Source organism: Tenebrio molitor, chromosome X (genome assembly GCF_963966145.1).
Source record: "Tenebrio molitor chromosome X, icTenMoli1.1, whole genome shotgun sequence".
Classification (NCBI taxonomy): Eukaryota; Metazoa; Arthropoda; class Insecta; order Coleoptera; family Tenebrionidae; genus Tenebrio; species Tenebrio molitor.
In genome coordinates this window covers 8561783-8583522 of record NC_091055.1, presented here as the reverse complement: position 1 = coordinate 8583522, position 21740 = coordinate 8561783, and the positions used below count along the sequence as shown (strand labels likewise).

General features: G+C 44.7%; 1 protein-coding gene and 1 long non-coding RNA gene across 40 annotated transcripts in view; both read right to left on the bottom strand.

The window, feature by feature from the left end:
- Window positions 1–2052: 2052 nt before the first annotated feature.
- LOC138140301 (uncharacterized) lies at window positions 2053–3014 on the bottom strand. The gene is made up of 3 exons (XR_011162471.1): window positions 2852–3014; window positions 2407–2792; window positions 2053–2353 (listed from the first exon to the last, which is right to left on the bottom strand). It is a non-coding gene; the product is annotated as an uncharacterized lncRNA (long non-coding RNA).
- A 1252-nt stretch (window positions 3015–4266) lies between these two features.
- Window positions 4267–21740, bottom strand: part of bt (projectin protein bent) — a 39150-nt gene continuing 21676 nt past the window's right edge. For all 39 annotated transcript variants that reach the window (XM_069060811.1, XM_069060813.1, XM_069060808.1 and 36 more), the window contains 26 exons: window positions 21437–21739; window positions 19920–21386; window positions 19566–19868; window positions 19234–19515; window positions 18878–19183; window positions 18522–18824; window positions 18007–18465; window positions 16640–17953; window positions 15873–16590; window positions 15076–15821; window positions 14724–15026; window positions 14398–14676; window positions 14242–14347; window positions 13985–14190; window positions 13621–13923; window positions 13408–13565; window positions 12630–13359; window positions 9906–12575; window positions 8683–9852; window positions 7306–8626; window positions 7103–7255; window positions 6829–7055; window positions 6487–6777; window positions 5788–6435; window positions 5431–5733; window positions 4267–5380 (listed from right to left, as the gene is read on the bottom strand). In XM_069060811.1, the coding sequence (XP_068916912.1) occupies window positions 4743–5380; window positions 5431–5733; window positions 5788–6435; window positions 6487–6777; window positions 6829–7055; window positions 7103–7255; window positions 7306–8626; window positions 8683–9852; window positions 9906–12575; window positions 12630–13359; window positions 13408–13565; window positions 13621–13923; window positions 13985–14190; window positions 14242–14347; window positions 14398–14676; window positions 14724–15026; window positions 15076–15821; window positions 15873–16590; window positions 16640–17953; window positions 18007–18465; window positions 18522–18824; window positions 18878–19183; window positions 19234–19515; window positions 19566–19868; window positions 19920–21386; window positions 21437–21739 (15707 nt within the window). In that variant the 3' untranslated portion in view covers window positions 4267–4742. The remainder of the gene's footprint in view (window positions 5381–5430; window positions 5734–5787; window positions 6436–6486; window positions 6778–6828; window positions 7056–7102; window positions 7256–7305; window positions 8627–8682; window positions 9853–9905; window positions 12576–12629; window positions 13360–13407; window positions 13566–13620; window positions 13924–13984; window positions 14191–14241; window positions 14348–14397; window positions 14677–14723; window positions 15027–15075; window positions 15822–15872; window positions 16591–16639; window positions 17954–18006; window positions 18466–18521; window positions 18825–18877; window positions 19184–19233; window positions 19516–19565; window positions 19869–19919; window positions 21387–21436; window position 21740) is intronic.

Sequence of the window (21740 nt, the reverse complement as noted above, 5' to 3'; positions counted from 1 at the left end):
CATGGGTCTCTCGGTAAACCTCATGGTTATGATCTCCTTACCCGATAAAGTGATAAATGGGGTCCTACATTAAAAAACAACTAGAAATTCTTGAAAATAAATTTCAACAATAAAAGGTTGTCGTTTCTCTAATTCCCAAAACTCAAAGGACAAATTGTTGCAGCCTCTTATATCAACAATGAAAATGAGATGGAGTGATGCTCATCGAACTCTGCATGTTTTCTTACGCAAAAAATGAAAAATGACTTGAACAAAACGTCTCTATTGAAGTTAGTACATGTTTATTTCGCTTTTATAATTTTCGTTTTCATTTAAAATTTTTCACTACTTATTAATAAATACTATTCCAATTAATTTTATAATGCTGATTAGTGATTGCAGAAGAAGTTCGAAGTTCAAGCGAATCAGTAGGTATCCACTAACTGTAGCAAAATTGGTAGATCATCCAAGGAATTTTTCTGAATCTGATATCAAATTTGTAATTAGCGACCCCGAAAACCTTATATGCAGTAAGTACATAATTAATTATGTACTTTCTCCAGATACTGTATCCTGTGGACGGAGTATATAAATTTAAAAACACTTAGATATAACTTAATTTACATTTGCGTCAAACTAAATATGGTTGGGTCATAAGTTTACCCTTCGCAATTAATCAAATTTAATAATGATAATAAAAAACGCCCGCCATTTTGAATTTGATATCAAATTCGTAATCAATCCCGAAAATGTTATATGTTATAACAATGAACGTAGCTCGGGGTTGTTGGACGCAACGCTGCATCGACGGAAAAACGAAAAAGTTCAATCGGTTAACTGGAGTCGGCCAGAAAAAAGCGTTGCAACACTCTGTGCGGAGAAATTAGATAGAGTCGGAGAGATTAGGGAGAATATCCTAGTTTGAGTTTGTAATTGCTTCGGTGGAGGGATGATCCAGGATGAAAAAAAAAAACTAACTAAAACCAGCAAAAAATCTAATTTGCGTCGAATCGAAAGCTTAACGACACGAAGACTGATTTACTTATCTTTGTAAAGGATTATTACTGTTGTTGTTATTGTTATCACGGACCCGTAATATTAAATTACACGTTAATATTGAATTTTAATGCTAAATATATTTTAGGTAATTATTACTCGTAGGTATATAAAATTAAACAAGACTTATTTCACATTTGCACGTTACAGTTAGAGGTCTTTGATTCTCTTATGGGTTATGAGTCATATCTGCGCAAACGACGAATATCGGTCTCAAGTAGGCCCTACAAGCCGACCGGAAAACACCGCCATTCACTCATTCGTTACGTTTCGTTAGTTTCATCTTGAAGAAATCTCTAAGACTAGACACTGTGTTTCTCCACGTGTTATCGAGTCTGCTTCTTTATCACGTTTTCGCCGACTTTTTGTTCCATTCGTAGTTTTACCAAAAGCAAAATGAAATTTCGTACTTACTACTTTTTTAAAAAGGATAACAAAGCGATTTCATACGAGTCTGATGAATTTGAAAATATGCTAATGGTTACGATCCCCTAATGGGCGAAGGGAGGATCCCTCGCGGGAAGTCCCAGAGCAGCCCTCCATTGTGTCGGAGTGGTACGAGGAGATCCGAGGACAGCTGAGAAGGGGATCGTGTAGAAAAGGCTGCTGACTTGTAAATTTGTAATTTATAGTTCAACTATAGTAAACCTACTAAAACGTTGCGATTTGTTTTTTTTTTGCGTCTGGCGTTAACACTAATAAAAGCTGGTCCATTTGATTTGAGTTCTTTCAATATTCATTGTCCGAATTTTTTAAGTATATTGGAACTGAAAACTTTATTAAATAAACTAGTTCATACAGTTTTGAAACTGATTGAAATTTGATTATGTATATGTAATATGATTATGTAACTAAACGTAATTTCTAAAACCAAATTGCAAATTTAATAATATTCAAAGAAATACAATACATACATATATTAATTCAAATAATTATAATTTATGATGATTTTTTAAAGGAGAAGGTAAAATCAAGTTTGGTGATAGGTAGAGAAGGCATTAATTGAACAACTCTATGCAAAAAATTTATTTAACAAAATGAAAAAGGTTTGAACAATTTCTTGTAAACCAACTACACTCCAGCAAGTGACAGATCCCACAACAAAATTCTCCGATAGGTTTCTTGAGAGCCACTACGTAATGCTGAACAAACTAAACTAAACAAACAGTGTTATGAAATGAGTTGAAAGAAGTCGGTTACATGAGAAATATCAGACAGATTAATAACTAAGTAGAGATAATTGTTTTTTCAGCTCTTCCTCTTCTAGATGTAATAAACATTTTGATCTAATGTACGTAATTATGTAATTATTTTAAACCTAAAAATGAAAACGCCGTAACTAAGTTGTTACTTTAAAATCTACTTACATACCTAGATATGTCTGCATATGTCGGCATAATGTTTCTTCAATTGCCTGTGCATGAGATGTTGGAACAGGCTTTTCAAAATCCAATTTTACACATGGACAAAGAATTGCATACGTGAGTAGGTACAATCTCTTTTGGAAGAAGTATTTCATCTTCCACTATTGTGGAATTTAACGGATAAAACCTTTTTAATAATTTTACCAAATCCTTCAGACCTGGACCAGAGGGTAAATTACTTCGGTCTGCCAAATAATAGTATACTGTGTAGTAGCAGCCATCTCTGCTGTTTTTATGTTCTACTTTCTTATCTCGAAAATCCTTGGTTTAAATCGAATGAACGGATTTTTCATATCGTCGCGTCGGTATCTTTAACATCGGAAGATAAATCACCTGAAAAACATACGAAATAAAAATTTAAGCAAAAATGTAAACATTTAAATTCTACTCACGTCGCATATAATTATTATAAGTTTCCAGAATATTTCTTCATTTTTGCAGATCAGACTAAAATAAACCGATGCGACCGACCTCCGATAGCAAATATTTTTGCTTGCAATTTGCAATCTCTGCGCATCTGTGCCACCCCGCCACAACCCCACAACACTCAAGGCACACTCAAGGGTGAACATTGAATGCTGTTGAAAGTTTATTCGATGAACAATGAAGAATGAATGAGACAAATTCAACAGTCCCGGAACTGACTGCTCACATTACAATTTAGAAAATGACCAAATATCACAGTAATAATTGTTACTCTAGGATTAGTCCGCGTATTTTTAAATCAAACTTAAATACATCGAATTTTCGAAGGAGCCAATTTATTTTTTTAGAATCACTAATGTAATATCTATCATTTCATCTTCAATGAGTCAGAAAATTTGTGATTAATAAATTAGAAAATGGTGGATGCGCCGGGAAAATTAAATATAACGACATCTCCCTTGCGTAATACGATAAATAAAATCGAAAAATTGCGTGTTAGAGACTTTGCTGTGCTAAAATGAACAAAGTGAGCCACAAATCTGTATTTTTAATGTTAGTCATATCATAATAGATACTTACAGTTTATGAAATTAATTATTTCATTTAGAATAATTAACTGGTAGAGATATTTTCATATTTGATGGCGGAAACAAAAGACTGAGAAATGTCACAAATTTATATTGTCTGTGTCAAATTTCTCAAAGACGTTCGTGATTTCCACAGAAATGCAGGAAATTGGCAATAAGAAAGTTATTAATCGTCGAACTAGAGACATAATTTGTAATACGTTTGATTATATGAGAATAACTTTTCCTTTTGAAGCACTGACAAAAATTGGTTTCCTTAGAATTTATGTTTTCAATCTATTTAGCGAAAATTTAAATTTACCTAGACATTCCTTTTTACGGCGTTTATGAGAAATTTGACACTGACAATACAATTTTGTGACATTTCTCAGTCTTTTGTTTCCGCCACCAAATATGAAAATATGTACCTCTATGTATAGTTGTGTTTTACATGTTCAATTTTTTGAGCTATACCTATAAGAGGACCACATTGAAATGATGTGGACCTTTCTGTGGTATTCAAATTTGCATCAAAAGAACAGGAAATTATCGGTGCCGAAGAGGAAGGAAGGGATTTTGCTCCTTTACCACAAATTGCACCAAAGAACAGGAAATTGCGAGTTCTGAGGTACATTGGATACGTTCTCAAATTTTGATACATCATTTCTAATGAACTTTCTTTGGTAATAAATAATGATCCTCGACAATGGGTGGTGTTGCTTGTCAGTGTGTCTGTATTTAGATGTAGTAGGAATTGTAACGGTCTGAGTTTTGTTTATACGAATTAAACATCTAGGGTTTTGAATGAGACGAGGTTTAAAAATTATATATTTTTTAATTTACATAGTATGATACAATTTTGGTACGGCTTGCAAAAGCGATAATGCATTATGAGAACTTAAATAATGAACAACGATGGCACAATGAAAAGATCGCAAAAGCACTTCCACACTAAATGAAATCTTCTCTTTTCATACCGTTAAATAAATTCGACATTTCTGCTCCCTATTCGCAAATGAAATGAAAAAAAATTAATAATGGCGGTGCGGTAATGCTTCGAGAGTCGTAGAGGAACAGTCGGCATCGACCGTTTCTGAAGCGTCGTCACTGTGATGGTAGTTGAGGATGCTGTCGACACTTCAAAGAGGATCGACGCCGGGCCACCCCTCATCCGATCGCCGCGTGATATAAAACACTTATAAATATATTATTTATACACAACATATGATACATAAGTACATTCTCTCGGAGCAAGTCGTTCGTTTAATCAGCGTTAATAGCGCAGTCAGAGCTAGAGTTCGCCTGGTGGAACAACGTTGAGGGAGAAGGCCGCGAAGGTTTCCCCTTTCTTTCCGATGGCCTTTGCTTGGTATTGGCCGACGTCGTTGGAGTCGCAAGAGACGATCTTCAAAGTGTAGCGTTTTCCGTCAGCGGTAAACTTGTACTTGGCGCTGCTCTCCTTGATGGGTTTGCTGTCCTTCAACCAGTTGATCTGCAAGACGTCATCTTCTGTTTCCGCTTCGAATGTGGCGGATTCTCCTTCTGAAATCGTGGCGGAAACCGGGAATGTTTTGAACACGGGGCTCTTGGGCTGCTCGCCTGGGACTATCACGTTCAGAGTGCAACTGCTAAAGCTCTCGCCGGCGTCGTTGAAGGCTTCGCAGGTGTACGCTCCGGAGTCTTCGGGGAAGATCTCGGCGATGATTAGCTTGTAGATGTTGGCTTCGTTTGTGTACTGGAAGTCCTTGCTCGGTTTGATCTCCTTGTTGTTGTGGAGCCAGATCACGTCGAACTTGTCGGCTCCGATTATGCGGCAAGACAATGTCACGGGCTCGCCGTCCTTCACGAAGGCCGACTGAAGGTGACTCACTATCCTCGGCGCCTTATCATCAGAATCCTTCTTCTTTCCATTGGTGGCATTAGACATGGCTGCAACAAACAAAATCGCACCACAACACCTATCTCACCCCTCTACTCACGTTTGATTTTGAGACGACAACTAGTCTCGGAGGTACCAATGGAATTGGTGGCTTTGCACACGTATTCACCCTCGTCTTCAGGGTACACCTCGTTGATATGAAGCTTGGCAATTCCGTTCTTGTATTTCAAGTCTATTACTTCCGAAGAAGTCAGAGTTTTGTTGTTTTTAGTCCACACTATTTGAGGATCAGGATCGCCGCTCACGTGAGCGGTGAGAGTCAAACTGTCACCATCGTTGATAGTAAGATCAGCTAAATTCTTGGTAAATTTGGGGGCACACATGGTGGAGTCATCAGGTGGTACTGAAACAACACTCAACACTCAACTTGTTACTCCCGACATTTCACCATACGTACGTGCAAGTTCTTTGGTGGTACTCCTCGATCTGTTCGGACTTCCTGTCGAATCTAACCTACCATATTTCTTTTGTGTCCTTCTGTCACTGTCGCCTACGCTCAGAGTAGAAGTAGAATGATTCAGACTATTCGTAACCGGTGACACACTAGGTATTGGTTTCTTGATGGTCACAGTCATCGGTGCTGGTTTGATTGGTTGCTCGATATATTTTCTATCTCCGGAATATAACAGCTTCTGTGCCATTCTGGACTGTTCTGCTGTACTAGTCACGCCTTCAACTATCACCACACAGGAAGTTTCATCTTGTCCGTGGATATTCGTGGCGACACAGCTGTACTTTCCAGAGTCTGACGGTCTACATCCGACAATTTCCATAGTGACGACACCATCAGAAGTGGACATAGAATATTCGTATTTGCTAAGTTCGCGCTTGTCTTTGTACCATTTAACCGTCGGGAATGGTTTGCCACTGAGGCAACAGAGCAGTTTACAAGTGTCTCTCTCTTGCATGACGCGAGGACGAAGAAGGAAGGTGAAGCTTGGGGCACATTCGTGTTCTTCGGCCCAGTAAGTGTAAGGAAGTGGTTCGCGTCGGCGAACTGGTTGGGCTTCGGACGGTTTATAATCTGGAACGACTCTAGGCAAAGCTGCAAACAAAAAATAAAGAAACAGAGTCACAGAGGAGTGGTTGTTCTTACTTTGAACGTTGAGGAAGACGATTTCTTCCCTAGATCCGTAGTGGTTTTCTGCTCTGATAATGTATTCACCACGATCTTCTAGTTTAGCTCTGTTGATAATGAAATAGTAGTCGTCTCCTACGTAACGCTTCATGAATTTCACACTTTGTCTCAACTCCACGTTGTTGTGGTACCAACTGAGGGTCGCAGCAGCGCAACCAATAACCCTACAGTAGAACTTAACGCTTTGTCCTTCGTAACAGAACGCACTTTGAGGTTTGATGACAAATCTTGGTGCTGCTTGTCTGCGATCTGCGTACAAAAATATTAGACAATGTATTATGAACAGATTAATCTACGTACCAAAGAATGTGTCGTGAATTTTGTATTTGTCGATCAGTAGCTTACGAAGCGAAGAATATTCGGACAATCTGCCAAGTGGAAGAACGAACGACTCCCAATCGTCGTATTTGGCACGAATTCTGTTGCGAATTCTGATGTATTTGGATTGTTCAATGACTTGGGTCCTGTCGCTGTGATCACCACTCAACCAAGCGTGCATCAGACATTCTTCGGCGGTCATACGTTTCCTACAATCAGAATTGACGATTTGTACTAAAAAAACAAACCAACTTACTCTTTGTTCTTTAATAGAAGTCTTCTGATAAAATCTTTTCCTTCTTCTGAAACGTTACCGAAAGCTTCTTCGTCGAAGTCCCAGTCACAAGCTTTGACATTCTTCAGGGTCTCTATGTCGTTTTCTCCGGCAAACGGTGACAAACCGCTCAATCTACAATAACTTATTACCCCAAATTTCACAAGAAATCCTAATATACTTACAGTACGTACGCCAAAACGCCAACTGCCCACATGTCAGTGTAGAACCCGACGGGTTCGCGCTCCACTATTTCTGGGGCGGCGAATTCGGCGGTTCCGGTTGAAATCTTGACGACTTCGTTGGGGTCGAGTTTGGTGGCGAGACCGAAGTCGATCAGTTTGATGTTGGTACCTTTGCGGGTCTGGCACATGATGTTCTCTGGTTTGATGTCAAGATGGATGATGTTGCGCTCGTGCATGTGCTTGATGGCCTCGCAGATTTGTCGCATGTAGTTGATAACTTCGGCTTCTGACATCTGGTAGCCTTCTGCAGTGATGCGTTCGAAAAGTTCGCCTCCAGAGAGGAATTCGTAGATCAGTACCATCTCGTCGTCGTCTTCGAAAGCGTCGTGCAAGTTGATCAATTTAGGATGGTGGAGTTGGTTCATGATGTCGATTTCTTTGCGGATCAGTTCCTTCTCCATGGCGTGTGATACCGGGATGAATTTCGCCGCAAAGATGTTGCCAGTTTTGCGTTCGCGGCAGCGGTGGACCACACCAAATGCTCCGGTGCCGATTTCTTCCAAAATGTCGTAGTCGTCGTACACGCTTCTGGTCTTAATTTCTACAGGTTGCGGGACGTATTTGGAGTAGATGTCGAAGACGTATTGATCATAATCTTTAATCGCTTCCTTATGGGACTCTCTAATCTTTTTACCCTTTTCGTCAACTTCGTACTTCCTCTTTTGGACGATCTTCTTTCCTGTATCTTTGGTTGTGATTAGAGTGCTCACTTCGGAAGCATCTGAACGTCCGTATATATTTTCCGCGTAGATCCTGAATTCATATTGATGACCAGGAGTCAAACCGCTTACCGCCATGGTGGTCAAACGAGTATTTCCAACTCTGATCCAAGTCGATAGAGGGTGTTCTCGTCTTTCGACCATGTAGTTAGTGATATTGCTACCACCGTCCCACAATGGTGCTTTCCAAGATAGGGCCAAAGAATCAGTTCCGATATTGTCAACAACTGGGAATCTTGGAGGATCAGGACGATCAGAAATTTGAATCTTGATAATCGCAGAGTCTTGTCCTAGGTCGTTTTCAGCAGTAATCCTGTACGGACCGCTGTCCAGTTTGCTACCATCGCGTATGGTGAGGATAGCGTGTCGATCTTTGACTTCCACGTGGTAGTGACCACCGGATTCAATAACTTCGCCTTCTCTAACCCAAGTGATCTTCGGTTTAGGATGTCCAGTGAACGGAATCTTGATCACCACATTTTCACCCTTATCGAAGTATGCAGTATCACGGAAACGAGGAGGAATGTTCAGTTTTGGTGCAGCTGAAACATTTTTGTCATTACATATTGTACAAACAACACACCAAATCGTGACTTACTCATAATAATAAGTTCGGCGCGAGTTGACTTGACTCCAGCTTTATTAACAGCTCTACAAACGTATTCATCTGCGTCTTCGCCGAAAACGTCGTTGATAACCAAGTTGTGGACATCGTCTTCGCTGTAAATGTTGTATCTGGAGCCGCTGACAATCTCGCGGGCTCCCTTGTACCAAGTAATCGTGGGTTTGGGTGCTCCAGTAATGGTGCACTGGAACTGAGCGTTATGGTTTTGAATGCAGTTGGCGTTCTTGAGGGGTTTGACAATCTCTGGAGGAGTCGCAGCCAACGGATCTTTGATGACCACAGAAGTTGAAGCCGAGGATGGTTCAGACAGTCCGGCAATATTTTGGGCGAAGACTCTAAACTCGTACTTACGCCCTTCAATAAGATTAGAAATGTTGATCTGAGTTGGGAGACAGATGGAAACGTTGATTCTTTGCCAGGTATTGCTACCAACTTCGCGTTTGTCGATCCAGTAGCCTTGAATGCGAGCTCCGCCGTCGCTTTCGGGTTTGGTCCATTCGAGGTTGACGAAATCGCCACCGACTTGTGTGACTTTAGGAACTCCGGGAGGTGATGGTGGATCGAATGGAGCTTTGGCTCTGATGGGATTGACACCTTCTAGAGGTGGACCCATTCCGTTGTCGTTGACAGCCATCACCCGGAAGAAGTACTCTTGACCTTCGGCTAGTCCCTGAACAGTAAAAGTAGTGTCCTTGCAGGAGCTGGAAACTGTGATCCAGTGGCTGAGAGTGACATCCTTCCTTTCGACGACGTAGTGAGTGATACGTAAGCCACCGTCGTAGCTTGGAGGCTTCCAGTTGAGGGTGCAGGTGTGCTTGGTGACGTCAGTAGCATCCAAAGGTCCAGTTGGTGGGCCAGGAAGACCGGTGATGTACACGGTGAAGCTTCCAGAAGCACTACCGCTGTCATTTTTGACGGTCAAGTTGTAATTGCCGGCGTCATCTTTAGAAATGCCCTTGATGAAGATTATGATGTAGTCATCAAATATAGTGTATTTAATGTGAGCCGACTCTTCGATCTTGACTCCATTCTTGGTGAGGGTAACATCGAGAGGTTGATCTCCAGAATAGTATATTTTGATTTTGGTGTTGTCGTTCTCTGGCAAAAACAGATCTCCAGGTAAGCGCTCGATACGTGGTGGTGCTGTAAAAAATGAAAGTTACCGAACATATCAAAAGGGAAGGAACAAATCTTACTTCCTATCTTCAAACGTGCAGTTGTGGTGACGGATCCAAGCGAGTTGCTCGCCTCGCAAGTGTAGTCACCATCGTCGATGTCCAGAAGATCGGAGATGTGCAACCAAGCAACTCCCCCTTTCGTTTCAGTTCTGAATCTTCCAGTAGCTGTGATCTCGCGACCATTCTTCAACCAGCGGAAGGTAGGTTGTGGTTTGCCGGAAGCTTCGCAAGACAGAGACACAGATTTGCCGAGAGGAGCGGTTTGGTTGCCAAGAGGACGGACCCATTCGGGTTTCTCTCCACCGAGGACTTCGCACACTTTGACAGGAGTCGTGCAAGCACTCGGTTCGCTCCTGCCAGCGGAATTAACCGCATATATTCTAAATTCGTAATCGGAGCGTTCAGTCAAATTCAAAGCTGTGTAACTAGTATCAGTAACATTGTATTCGTTGCATTTGTGCCAAAGCGGACTACCAATTTCACGTTTCTCGATGATGTAGCCGGTGATCCTAGCCCCCCCGTCGTTACTCGGAGGTTCCCAAGTAAGATCGACATAACTTTTGCCGACTTTGACAACTTTAGGATTCTGCGGTGCCGACGGTACGTTGAATTTACCTTTGAGCTTGAACTTGCTGGAAGACTGCGAGGGTTTGCTCAACCCAGCCGCATTCTTAGCTCTGACGCGGAACTCATACTCGTGGCCGCTGGTCATGTTGTACAAATCGAAGTGAGTTTCTTTGATCAAGTAGTCGCTAGCACTTTGCCAGTGAGTGTCGTGGGCCACATCGCGGTATTCAAGTTTGTAACCTTGAATGCGTGAACCACCGTCGTTGGCCGGTCTATCCCAACTCAACGAGATGGTGGTCGTGGTCCAGTCGGTGACGCGTGGTGCACCAGGAGCGTCGGGTACCGTGAACGGATACTTAGCAGTGACGGGTTCGCTGCTTTCGAGTGGTTCGCTGATGCCGTACTGGTTTTCGGCGCGAATTCTGAAGCTGTACTTCTTGTTGGGTTCCAGGCTCATCACGTCGTAGTGAGTGCTGCGAACGAAGCTGCTGACTTTGACCCAGATGCCGTTAGTGTCGAGTTTCTCGACGATGTAGTTGGTGATGGGCGAACCACCGTCGTCGGCTGGTGGTCTCCAAGCCAGCGAACAATTGTCGGGAGTGATATCGGAAATGTCCAGAGGTCCTTGAGGTGGTTGCGGTTTGTCCACAACCAAGACCCTGCAAGTGGCAGAATCGGAACCCACGCTGTTTGTCAGCTTGATGGTGTAGCTTCCAGTGTCGTTTCTCTTAGCTGATTTATTGACAAAAATAGATGCGATATCGGTTGTTTCAAATTTGATCCTGCTGTCTGACAACACTTCGTCTCCGTTGATCGTCCAGGAGGCTCTAGGTTTGGGTGTGGCCACGTACGGTACAGTAATCTTAAATTCTTCACCGGCGATCACAATCATGTCTCTGATGCTTAGATCTGAAGTGATTCTTGGAGCTGATGGGGGAGCTCTTGCGGCGATAGCGTCAGAAGAAGAGCTCCAAGGTCCTTGTCCGGCAGCGTTGATAGCAGCCACTCTGAATTCGTACTCGTGGTTCTCTATCAAATTGATAACTTTGTGAGAAAGATCTGGAATAATAGCGTGAGAGGCTTTGGTCCATTTGTCTTCCGAAATGAGTCTCTTCTCGATGACGTAACCGGTGATCGGAGAGCCACCGTCGTGTCTAGGTTTGGTCCATTGAATCGTGATGGAGTCTTCGGTGGTTTCGATTCCGCGAGGAGCTCCAGGAGCACCAGGAGGATCGAACGGATGTCTGGCTCGGATTGGTTCGGCGGTTACCGCCGGTTCCGATTGTCCATACTGATTCTCGGCCATAACTCTAAATTCGTAATCCTTTCCGAGGGTCAAATTGCGAATACGAATGAAAGGAACGGTGACGTAACTACTGACTTTCGACCAAGTTGGTGATCTGGCTTCTTTCTTCTCGACAATGTAGTTGGTAATGTCGGCGCCGCCGTTATCTTTAGGTGGTTGCCAATATAACGTAAGAGCATCTCCTGCGAACTCATCGGCACGGAGATTCTCCGGTTTCCCAGGTCTGTCCAAGACCTTTACATTGATTGTTGCGGTGTCAAATCCTGACGGATTCTTCAGTTGCAATCTGTACTGTCCACTGTCAGTGCGTTTGGAGTTTTTGACAATGATACTGGCAGCATCGTCGGTCAGTTTCGGGAAAATACGGCTATCCGATTCGTCGAGAATCTTATCGTTGGCGAACCAGGAGGCGGTGGGTTTGGGGAAGCCAAGGTATGGGACGTGAATGCTGAAATCTTCTCCCGCCCGAACTGTGATGTCACGAACACCACCCAGATCCATGCAAGGTTTGTTGGGTTGTTCTTCGATGAGGATGTTGTTGCTGGGTCGACTGGGTTCAGAGTTGCCCACCTCGTTGACGGCAGTCACTCTGAACTGGTACTCTTCGCCTTCTTTCAGTTTGGGCACGGTGTACACGTTCTCAGTGATCGGGATGGAATTGACGTCGCTCCAGTCGTCATCGCCTTTAGCGCGTTTCTGCAGGAAGTAGCCCTTGAGTTTAGAACCTCCGTCGCTGCGAGGTGGTCTCCAAGACAAAGTGACGCTGTCTTTGGTGATGCGATCGGCTTTGGGAGGTTCGGGAGCGTCGGGTTTGACTGAAACACAAATCGACAGTGAAGCGGTTGCAGATTGAACTCAAGTAAACCTACATCTTTGGTGTTGAGCAGTTACGGGTTCGGTTGGTTTGCTCGGTTTACCAGGTCCAGCTTCGTTGACTGCGATCACCCGGAATTCGTACTTGTTGCCTTCTCGCAGGTCTTGTACGGTGTATTGCGTATTGGGAGTTGGATAGTTGTTGACTTTGATCCATTCTCCGCCGCGTTCTCTCTTCTCGACGTAGTACCCTGTGATGGGTTTACCACCGGTGGAAGTTGGAGGGTTCCACTTGAGCGAGCACGACGATGGAGTAAATCCGGTTACTTCGGGTTGGCTTGGAGCGTCCGGTGGATCGAACGGACTCTTCGCGATAACAGGTTTGCCTTCCAGAGGTTCCGAAACGCCGTAGATGTTCTCGGCGCGTACTCTGAAGACGTACTTCTTGCCCTCGGTCAAGCCGCGTGCAGTGAAGGACGGTCGGGGGCAGAAACCTGGACACGGGCGCCAACTGTCAGTACCATACTCACTCACTTCGACGATATAGCCGCTGATCTCGCCGCCGCCGTCGTCATTTGGAGGATTCCACGACAACGAAACGCTGTCTTGAGTAGTCTCGGTGTACTGCAGAGGACCTCTCGGGATTCCAGGTTTGTCGACGACGATGACTTCGATGTCAGCCTCGTCGGCTCCGTATTCGTTCTTGGCCTTGATGGTGTACTTGCCAGCATCGTCACGGTTGCTAACTTCCACTCTCAGAGCAGTATGTTCGCTTGTTGTCTCAGTCTACAAGCAAGGAAACAATTTATCGATTAGACTTTGTCAGCAACTTACATAAACTCTGTTTGTTTCCGGAATGACAACTCCTTTCTTCAACCATTCGATCTTGGGAGTTGGAGCGCCAGTAAGAGGAATATCAATATTAATAGGTTCTCCAGCGCGGACTTTAATCTTGCGTCCAATAATTCCATCGAGCCACAGTTTCGGTTTTTCTGAAAACAGAAGTAAATATATATATGGTGGCTCACAAAAAAAACACTCTTTCACCTTTCATCGGTTTAGCGATGAAGACGTTCGAAGTGTCACTCTTTTTGCCAGGTCCAGCAGCATTAACAGCTGCCACTCTGTACTCATATTGGTGTCCTTCTTGCACTCTGTCGTCGTAATATTCCAGATGGCGCATCGGTTCCTTGTTGAGTTTCACCCAACGTCCAGTCGCGCGATCTCTTCTTTCAACGTCATATCCAATAATAGGAGAGCCGCCGTTACTAATTGGTGCAGACCATTTGATCTTGATGTGATCTTTGTCGCTATCCACAAGTTCTGGTTTTCCAGGTTTTCCAGGTACATCTAAAAACAGAAAAACAAAAGTTAGACTTAGTACAAAAGCTAGTTTTCCCAGTTTGTCCACCGTATTGGTTCTTAGCTACGACTGGTTTCTCAGTATCCAATGGATCGGAGCGTCCTTGCAGATTCTCAGCAAACACTCTGAATTCATATTTGGTTCCTTCGAGCAGCCTTGGAACCACAGCATGATTGTATTTGGGATTCACATAGCTCACAGCTGGAACCCAACCACCACCATGAGTCAAATCTCTCTTCTCGATAACGTAACCACTGAAAAAAAGAGTTTTGTAATACTCAAGTTCATCCACTTCTGCAGCTTACGTTAGTTCGCTACCGCCATTGTCTTTGGGTGGTTTCCAAGAAAGTGTAACACTTTGTGCGGTAACTTCTTCGTATTCGAGAGGACCTTCTGGAGGTGCAGGGCGATCTAAAACAGGTCGTTAAGCAGTGATTCACTCAACTTTTCAAACAACTTACCTAAGACGATAACTTGGAATGAACCTTCGTCAATTCCGGAGTTATTTTTCAAGAGTAGATGATATAGGCCACTGTCAGAACGTTTAGCGTTGACAGTATGGATAACAGTATGGTATCCGATGGATGTAACGGTAGTACGATCATTTGCAGTTAATGCTTTACTACCAACAGTCCAGGTAGCTTCCGGACACGGTTCACCAATAAAGTCAATATCGAGGTGAAGGATAAGTCCAGCCTTGATACGAATATCATTGAGTGGAGTTTTGATTTTGGGAGCCACTGAAAGATAGAAGTTAGTTTGGCCAAACATAAATGACACGGCTTACGGTATCTGGCTTTAGCTGTGACGACATCGGAAGGTTCAGAAGGTTCGCTTTGGCCAGCGGTGTTAGTTGCGATAATTCTAAACTCGTATTCTTGTCCTTCGGTCAAATCAGGTACTGTAGCGGTGTTCTTGTTGGCAGGGACGTGACCAGCATTGGTCCAGTATGGACTTCCTTTCTCTTTCTTTTGGATGATGTAGCCAGTAATCGGAGAACCACCATCGTTCTTCGGTGGTGTCCATTCCAAGTCAACGTGATCTTTATCCCAATCTGTGACGGCAGGTTTGCCGGGAGCACTCGGCTCATCTAAAAGTCAAAGTTAAAATTTGTAAGAAAAATGTGCAAAAGCAAGTACCGAATTCGTTTTTGGCGATGATGCTCTTGGTAGTTTCCAGCGGTTCGGATTCTCCAACCGCGTTGACAGCTTTGACTCTGAAGTAATACTCTTTGCGGTGGATCAGTCTGGTTATGTCGTGAGACGTGAGGGTTGCCATTCCGGCGTCGGACCAAGTACCACGCGACACGTCCATCTTTTCGACGATGTAGTGAAGAATCGGGGAACCGCCGTCGTCGAGTGGCGGCTTCCAGGCGATTCTGGCGCTCTCTTTGGTGACGTTGCTGACATTGAGAGGCGGTTGCGGAGGTCCTGGTTTATCCAGAACGGTAACTTGTGCCGAAGCTGTGATGCTTCCTAGGTCATTAGTCAATGTAACTGTGTACCGACCAGCATCGGCTCTAAGCGAAGACGATATATCGAACGACATCTTGTTGTTGTAAAGACCAATGTCGATTCTTTCGTTCGCAGTGATTTCTTTGCCGTTAACGCTCCATTTAACAGTCGGTTTCGGTGAAGCTTCGATTGGAATGGTCCATCCGAAGCGTTGACCTGCCTTGACAGTGATATCTTCGAGAAGCGTCTTGTCAAATGTGGGAGCTTGGAATCTCGGTTTGGCGATGACAGGAACAGAAGCTTCGCTAGGTTCGCTTTGTCCTCCCTTGTTCACCGCAATCACTCTGAATTCGTACTCTTCGCCTTCGGTGAGATTCGGAGCGGTACCTTTTGTTACATTACCAGGAACTTCCGCAGCTTTTTCCCAAGTGCTGCAAGACAAAGTGTTTTACACTTGTTTGAAAACGCGACGCGAGACTTACCCATGTTTTGGTCTTTTCTCGATGATGTACGATGTGATGGGCGAACCTCCGTCTTTTCTTGGTGGGGCCCATTCAAGGTCGACGTGGTCTTTGTCCCAGTCGGTCGGTGTAGGTGCACCAGGTCTGTCGGGTTTGGTAAATGGATCTTTGGCTGTAATACTTTCAGCGGTCTGTAATGGAGCGGATTCGCCTTGTTTGTTGACAGCGCAAACCCGGAAGTTATAGTCGTGGCCTTCGGCGAGATTGGGAACTCGCATCGACGTACCCATGGCTTCTCCAACAGGTACCCATCGCATAGTCTCAGTATCTTGTTTCTCGACGGTGTAGTGACTGATTTCTGAACCACCATCATCTTTAGGCGGCTTCCATCGAAGTGTGAGAGAGTTCTTCGTGACGTTGTCAGCTTTGAGAGGTCCTTCCGGTGGAGTAGGTACGTCCAGTACTGTAACGTTGACAGTGGCGACATCTTTACCGTTGATATTCTTCGCAGTAAGTTGGTAGACTCCACTGTCAGCGCGTTTGGCGTCTGTAACCTTAAGAGTCGTCTTATAGTCTTCGTTGACAATCTTAAGTCTATCAGTGTTGAACAAAGTGTTGTCTTTGAGTTGCCACTCTTTGGTCGGTGGTGGTTCACCTATAACTGGTACGTTGAATTCGAATGATTGACCAACCCGTACTTTGATATCCAGCAGGGCGTTTCTGTCAATCTTCGGCGCGACTGAAACAAATTTGTTACAATTGTGACACTAGAGTCAGTGTCAACTTACGATTTTTGGGTCTTGCAACATGAATTTTGGAGGCATCGCTGGGTTCTCCAGGTCCAGCTTTGTTGACGGCGCGGATGCGGAACTCGTAAGGGGTTCCCTCGATGAGATCGTTGACTTTTCCGGTTGGGACGTCGCCTTCAACTTCTGCACATTTCTCCCAGTTGGGGTTGAACTTGTCGCGTTTCTCGATGATGTAGCCTGTGATGGGCGATCCTCCGTCGGACTCTGGTTTATCCCATTTGAGCTCGACGAAGTCTGCGTCGTAGTCGGTAATTTCCGGCGTACCGGTTTTTCCGGGTTCATCAAACGGATTCTTGGCTTCGATGGCTTGCGCGGTGGTCAAGGGTTCGGATTTGCCTTGTTTGTTGACGGCGCGTACCCGGAATTTGTATTTCTTCCCCGGAACTAGACCGTCTACATTTAGAGAAGTTTCAGGACCGTCTGTTTCACCAGCTGGGACCCAGCGGCCGGTAGCTTCGTCCATTTTTTCGACGACGTACCTCTCGACGGGTTGACCTCCATCGTCGGCTGGAGGACGCCAGTTGAGTTTGCAACCGTTGGCATGGACGTCCGAGACTTTGAGTGGACCTCCTGGTGGACTGGGTACGTCCAAAACGATCACCTCCACCTCGGCGATGTCTTTGCCGTTGACGTTCTCCGCGGTTACGGTGTAAGTTCCTGACTCGCTGCGAGTCGCGTTGCGAACTGCTATCTTCGTGTTGTAATCAGAGTGCTGAACTTTGGTTCTCTCACTCGACTTGATTTCTTTTCCTTTTATCAACCACTTGGTCTGAGGCATCGGCTCACCCGAAACTTTAACGTCAAAGCTGAAGGGTTGTCCGGCCTTGATGCGGACCTCGATGAGGTTAGTGCGGTCAATTTTCGGCGCTTGGTTTCGGGGTTTGGCGATGATAGTTGGAGTTTCGTTGCTCGGATCTCCAGGACCCGCAGCGTTAACCGCCCTCACGCGGAATTCGTAGGGTTGACCTTCGATCAAATCGCCCACAGTGGCTTTGGTTTTGTCTGCTGGGATTTCCAAAGCTCTTTCCCAATCGCCGAATTTGTCTTTCTTCTCGATGATGTAGCCGGTGACCGGCGATCCACCATCGTCTTTTGGTGGAGTCCATTCCAAATCGACATGGTCGCGATCCCAGTCGGTAGCTTTGAGATGACCTGGTGGGCCAGGTTCGTCGAACGGATTCTTGGCAAGGATCGCCTGTTCCGTCTCCAAGGGTTTAGACTCACCTTCAGAATTCACCGCGGCAACTCTAAACTTGTATTCTTTGCCAGGGGTCAAACCGGTCACTTCAAAGTCTGCAAAAGAGATTGTTTAACTAAAGCAATCGAGTGAAACACCTTGAAATTACTTGGATCAGTTGGTCTTCCACACGGTACCCAAGTTCCAGTCTCTGGATCCATCTTCTCGACTTGGTAGTACTCAATCGGGGTACCACCGTCATCTTTGGGACGCTTCCATTTAAGTTTGCATCCATTTTTGTTCACGTCTGACACTTGCAAAGGTCCTTCTGGACTGGATGGTTTATCAGTGACAGTGACATTGATCGTATGGGTGTCTTTTCCAGAAGAATTAGAAGCCGTCACAGTATATTCACCAGTGTCATCACGCTTAACTGGTCTGATGGCGACTTTAGTGTTATAATCGACATTTTCGATCAGTGTGCGGTTGTCATTCTTGAGGGTCATGCCGTTAAAGCGCCATTCCACAGTCGGTGGAGGTTCACCAATAATATTGGCGTCAAATTTAAGCGGAGATCCAGCCGAAATGGTAACATCGTGAAGATGTCTTCTGTCGATTCTTGGAGCCACTACAAATTAATTTGACTTCAGAAAAGCTCCATAATCAAACACTACTATCACTTACAGAATCTAGGTTTGGCGATGAAGGTTTTGCTAGAATCTGAGGCTGGACTTTGTCCTGCCTTGTTAACTGCAATAACACGGAACTGGTATTCATTTCCTTCGATTAAACCATGTACTACTGCAGTGGGACTTGGAGTTGTTGTTTCCAAAGCTTTTTCCCACAACGGACTGTATTTGTCTTTCATCTCAACGATATATCCTGTTATTGGAGAACCTCCATCAGATGGAGGCTCAGTCCACTTCAATTCGACGTGTTGGGCGGTCCAGTCAACAGGTTCTGGAGCTCCAGGTTTGCTTGGTGTAGCTAATGGATGAGATTATAAAAAAAAACAGTCAGTTTTGACAACCAATACTTACTGAAAGGATCTTTGGCTGTGATGGTTCCAGCGGTTTCCAACGGTTCGGATTCACCTTCTTTGTTCACTGCTTTCACTCTAAATTGGTACTCATGTCCAGGAATAAGACCATCTACTTTCATTTCTGGCACATCTCCGGTAGTTTTTCCAACCGGTAGCCAAATTCCAGTTTCCGGGTCCAGTTTTTCGACGACGTACGCCTCGATGGGTTCGCCGCCATCATCTTTAGGTCTCTTCCATTTAAGACTGCATCCGTCTTTGTGGATGTCGGAAACTTCCAAGGGACCTTCTGGTTGTCCCGGTTTTGCTGTAAATCCATTTTTAGCTAAGAACCAAACGAATGGTGCGAGAACTTACAGACGACGGTGATTTCAATTTCCGCAGTGTCTTGGCCGTATCTGTTCGAAGCAACAATTTTATAAACTCCAGTGTCCTTTCTTTCGGGCGTGTCGTTGAAGAACTTGGAGTTGTAAGGAATATTGTCAACGTGACGATGTGGTGTTTGAGTGACAGTTTTGTTGTCTTGGTACCACACAACATCGGGAGCAGGTTCACCGCTAACTTTAACATCGATGTAGATGGGTTCGCCTTCCTTCACGGTCAAATTGTGCAAAGTGCGGCGATCAATCTTTGGAGCCACTGAAACAACACTTTTAAGAAAATTTCACAAACGAATTAGATTGTCTTACGCTTTCTAGGCTTCGTAATGACAGATTTCGATGCTTGACTGGGTTCACCAGGTCCAGCCGCGTTCACCGCCCTTACTCTGAACTCGTACTCAACTCCTTCGTCTAAGTGGTCAGCGGTTCCTTTAGTATCATTCGGACCAACTTCTCCAGCTTTGGTCCATTTCGGTGAGCCTTTCTCCCGTTTCTCGATTACATATCCGGTGATTGGAGATCCACCATCGTTCGTTGGTGGAGTCCATCTTAGGTCAACATGATCCTTGTCCCAGTCGGTTACTTCAGGAGTGCCAGGCGCGCCAGGTTCATCTAAAACGTCACAAAATTAAAAGAAATTTACTCGATTCGAGCACAACCAACCGAACGGATTCTTGGCAACTATTGTTTGTTCGGCCTCCAGAGGTTCCGATTCGCCCTCTGCATTCACTGCAGACACCCTGAATTTGTATTCCTGTCCAGGCTCAAGGTTGTTCAATTCTATCTTAGGTTCTTTGGCACGACCTGCGGGTACCCAACGGCCAGTCGCCGTATCCAGCTTCTCCACGGCGTAGTATTCGATCGGCACGCCACCGTCGTCTTGTGGCGGGTTCCACTTGAGCGAGCATCCCTCCTTGTGGACGTCGCTGATTTTGAGTGGACCTTCAGGTTTGCTCGGCTTGTCGATCACTTTGATCTCGATGCTTGCTTCGTCTTTTCCTGAGCTGTTCTCAGCTTTGAGTACCAAGGTTCCGGTGTGGCCTCTCTCGGCCACTCCGATCACCAATTTCGTTTTGTAATCTTCCAGATCGACAGTGATGTCTGAACGTTTCTCGATGCGAGCTTTGTTCAAGAACCACGTTTTCGTCGGGGGAGGTTCTCCGGACACTTTAACATCCAAACGAATGTGCTGTCCTGCTTTGACAGTGAGATCTCTGAGTGAAGTACGGTCGATTTTAGGCGGTACGAATCTGTCTTTAGCTGTGATCGTATCAGACGGTGGCGACGGTTTACTTTCGCCACCTTTGTTCACAGCTTTAACCCTGAACTGGTACTTCTGCCCTTCTTGTAAATCTGGTACTTTGGCGTCGGTCTTGTTGCCAGGTACTTCCAAAGCTTTTTGCCATTTGCCCGTGACTGGATCTTTCTTTTCAATAATATATTTCTCAACTGGAGCACCACCATCTTCTTTCGGAGGTGTCCATTTGAGATCGGCATGGTTCTTGGACCAGTCTTTAATTTCTGGTTTTCCAGGAGTATCTGGTTCGGTATATGGGTTCTTGGCAGTAATCGGTACTTCAGTTTCTAAAGGTTCAGATTCACCCTCAGAATTGATCGCCTTCACTCTAAACAAGTAATCTTTGCCTTCGTTCAAGCCGGTAACTTCGGCTTCTGGTGTTTTAGTAGTCGTAACTGGAATCCATCTTCCAGATTCTACATCCATGCGTTCTACTACATATCCACTGACGGGTTCACCACCGTCATCTTCTGGTGGTTCCCATTTCAATTTGCAACCGTCAGCTTTCACATCAGACACAGAAAGAGGACCTTTCGGTTTGGAAGGTTTGCTTAAGACTTGAATCTCCACGTCGACTGTATCCACACCGGAGTCATTCTTCGCAGTGACTGTGTAGACGCCCGTATCGGAACGTTTGACCTTCTGCAAAATGAAAGACGTATGATATTCTTCGTTTTCAATTTTCAGCCTCTCGGTGGTCTTCAGAGTTTTCTCTTTGAGCGTCCATGTAACCACAGGAGCTGGTTCGCCCTTAACGTCAGCCTCGATTCTAAGTAGTTGTCCAGTACGCAAAATTTTCTTTTGCAAGTTTTTACGATCAATGTGAGGCGCCACTGTAAAACACATGTTTATTACAAGATTTTCTCGAAACACGTCTACTTACAAAATCTAGGTTTGGCAGTGACAGATTTGGATGGATCGCTTGGTTCGCTCGGACCAGCTTTATTCACCGCAACGATTCTAAACTCGTACTCGTGTCCTTCTTCAACGTTGTTAACACGTCCCGAGTTTCTGTCTCCGGGAACAGTAGCAGCATCAACCCATCCTCGTCCGGCTTTGTCGTGCATCTGAATAATATATTTTTCGATTGGAGCGCCACCGTCGCTCTTTGGTGGAGCCCATGCCAGTTCGACAAAGTCCTTGTCCCAGTTCTTGGGATCGGGGCGTCCAGGCTTTCCAGGCTCGTC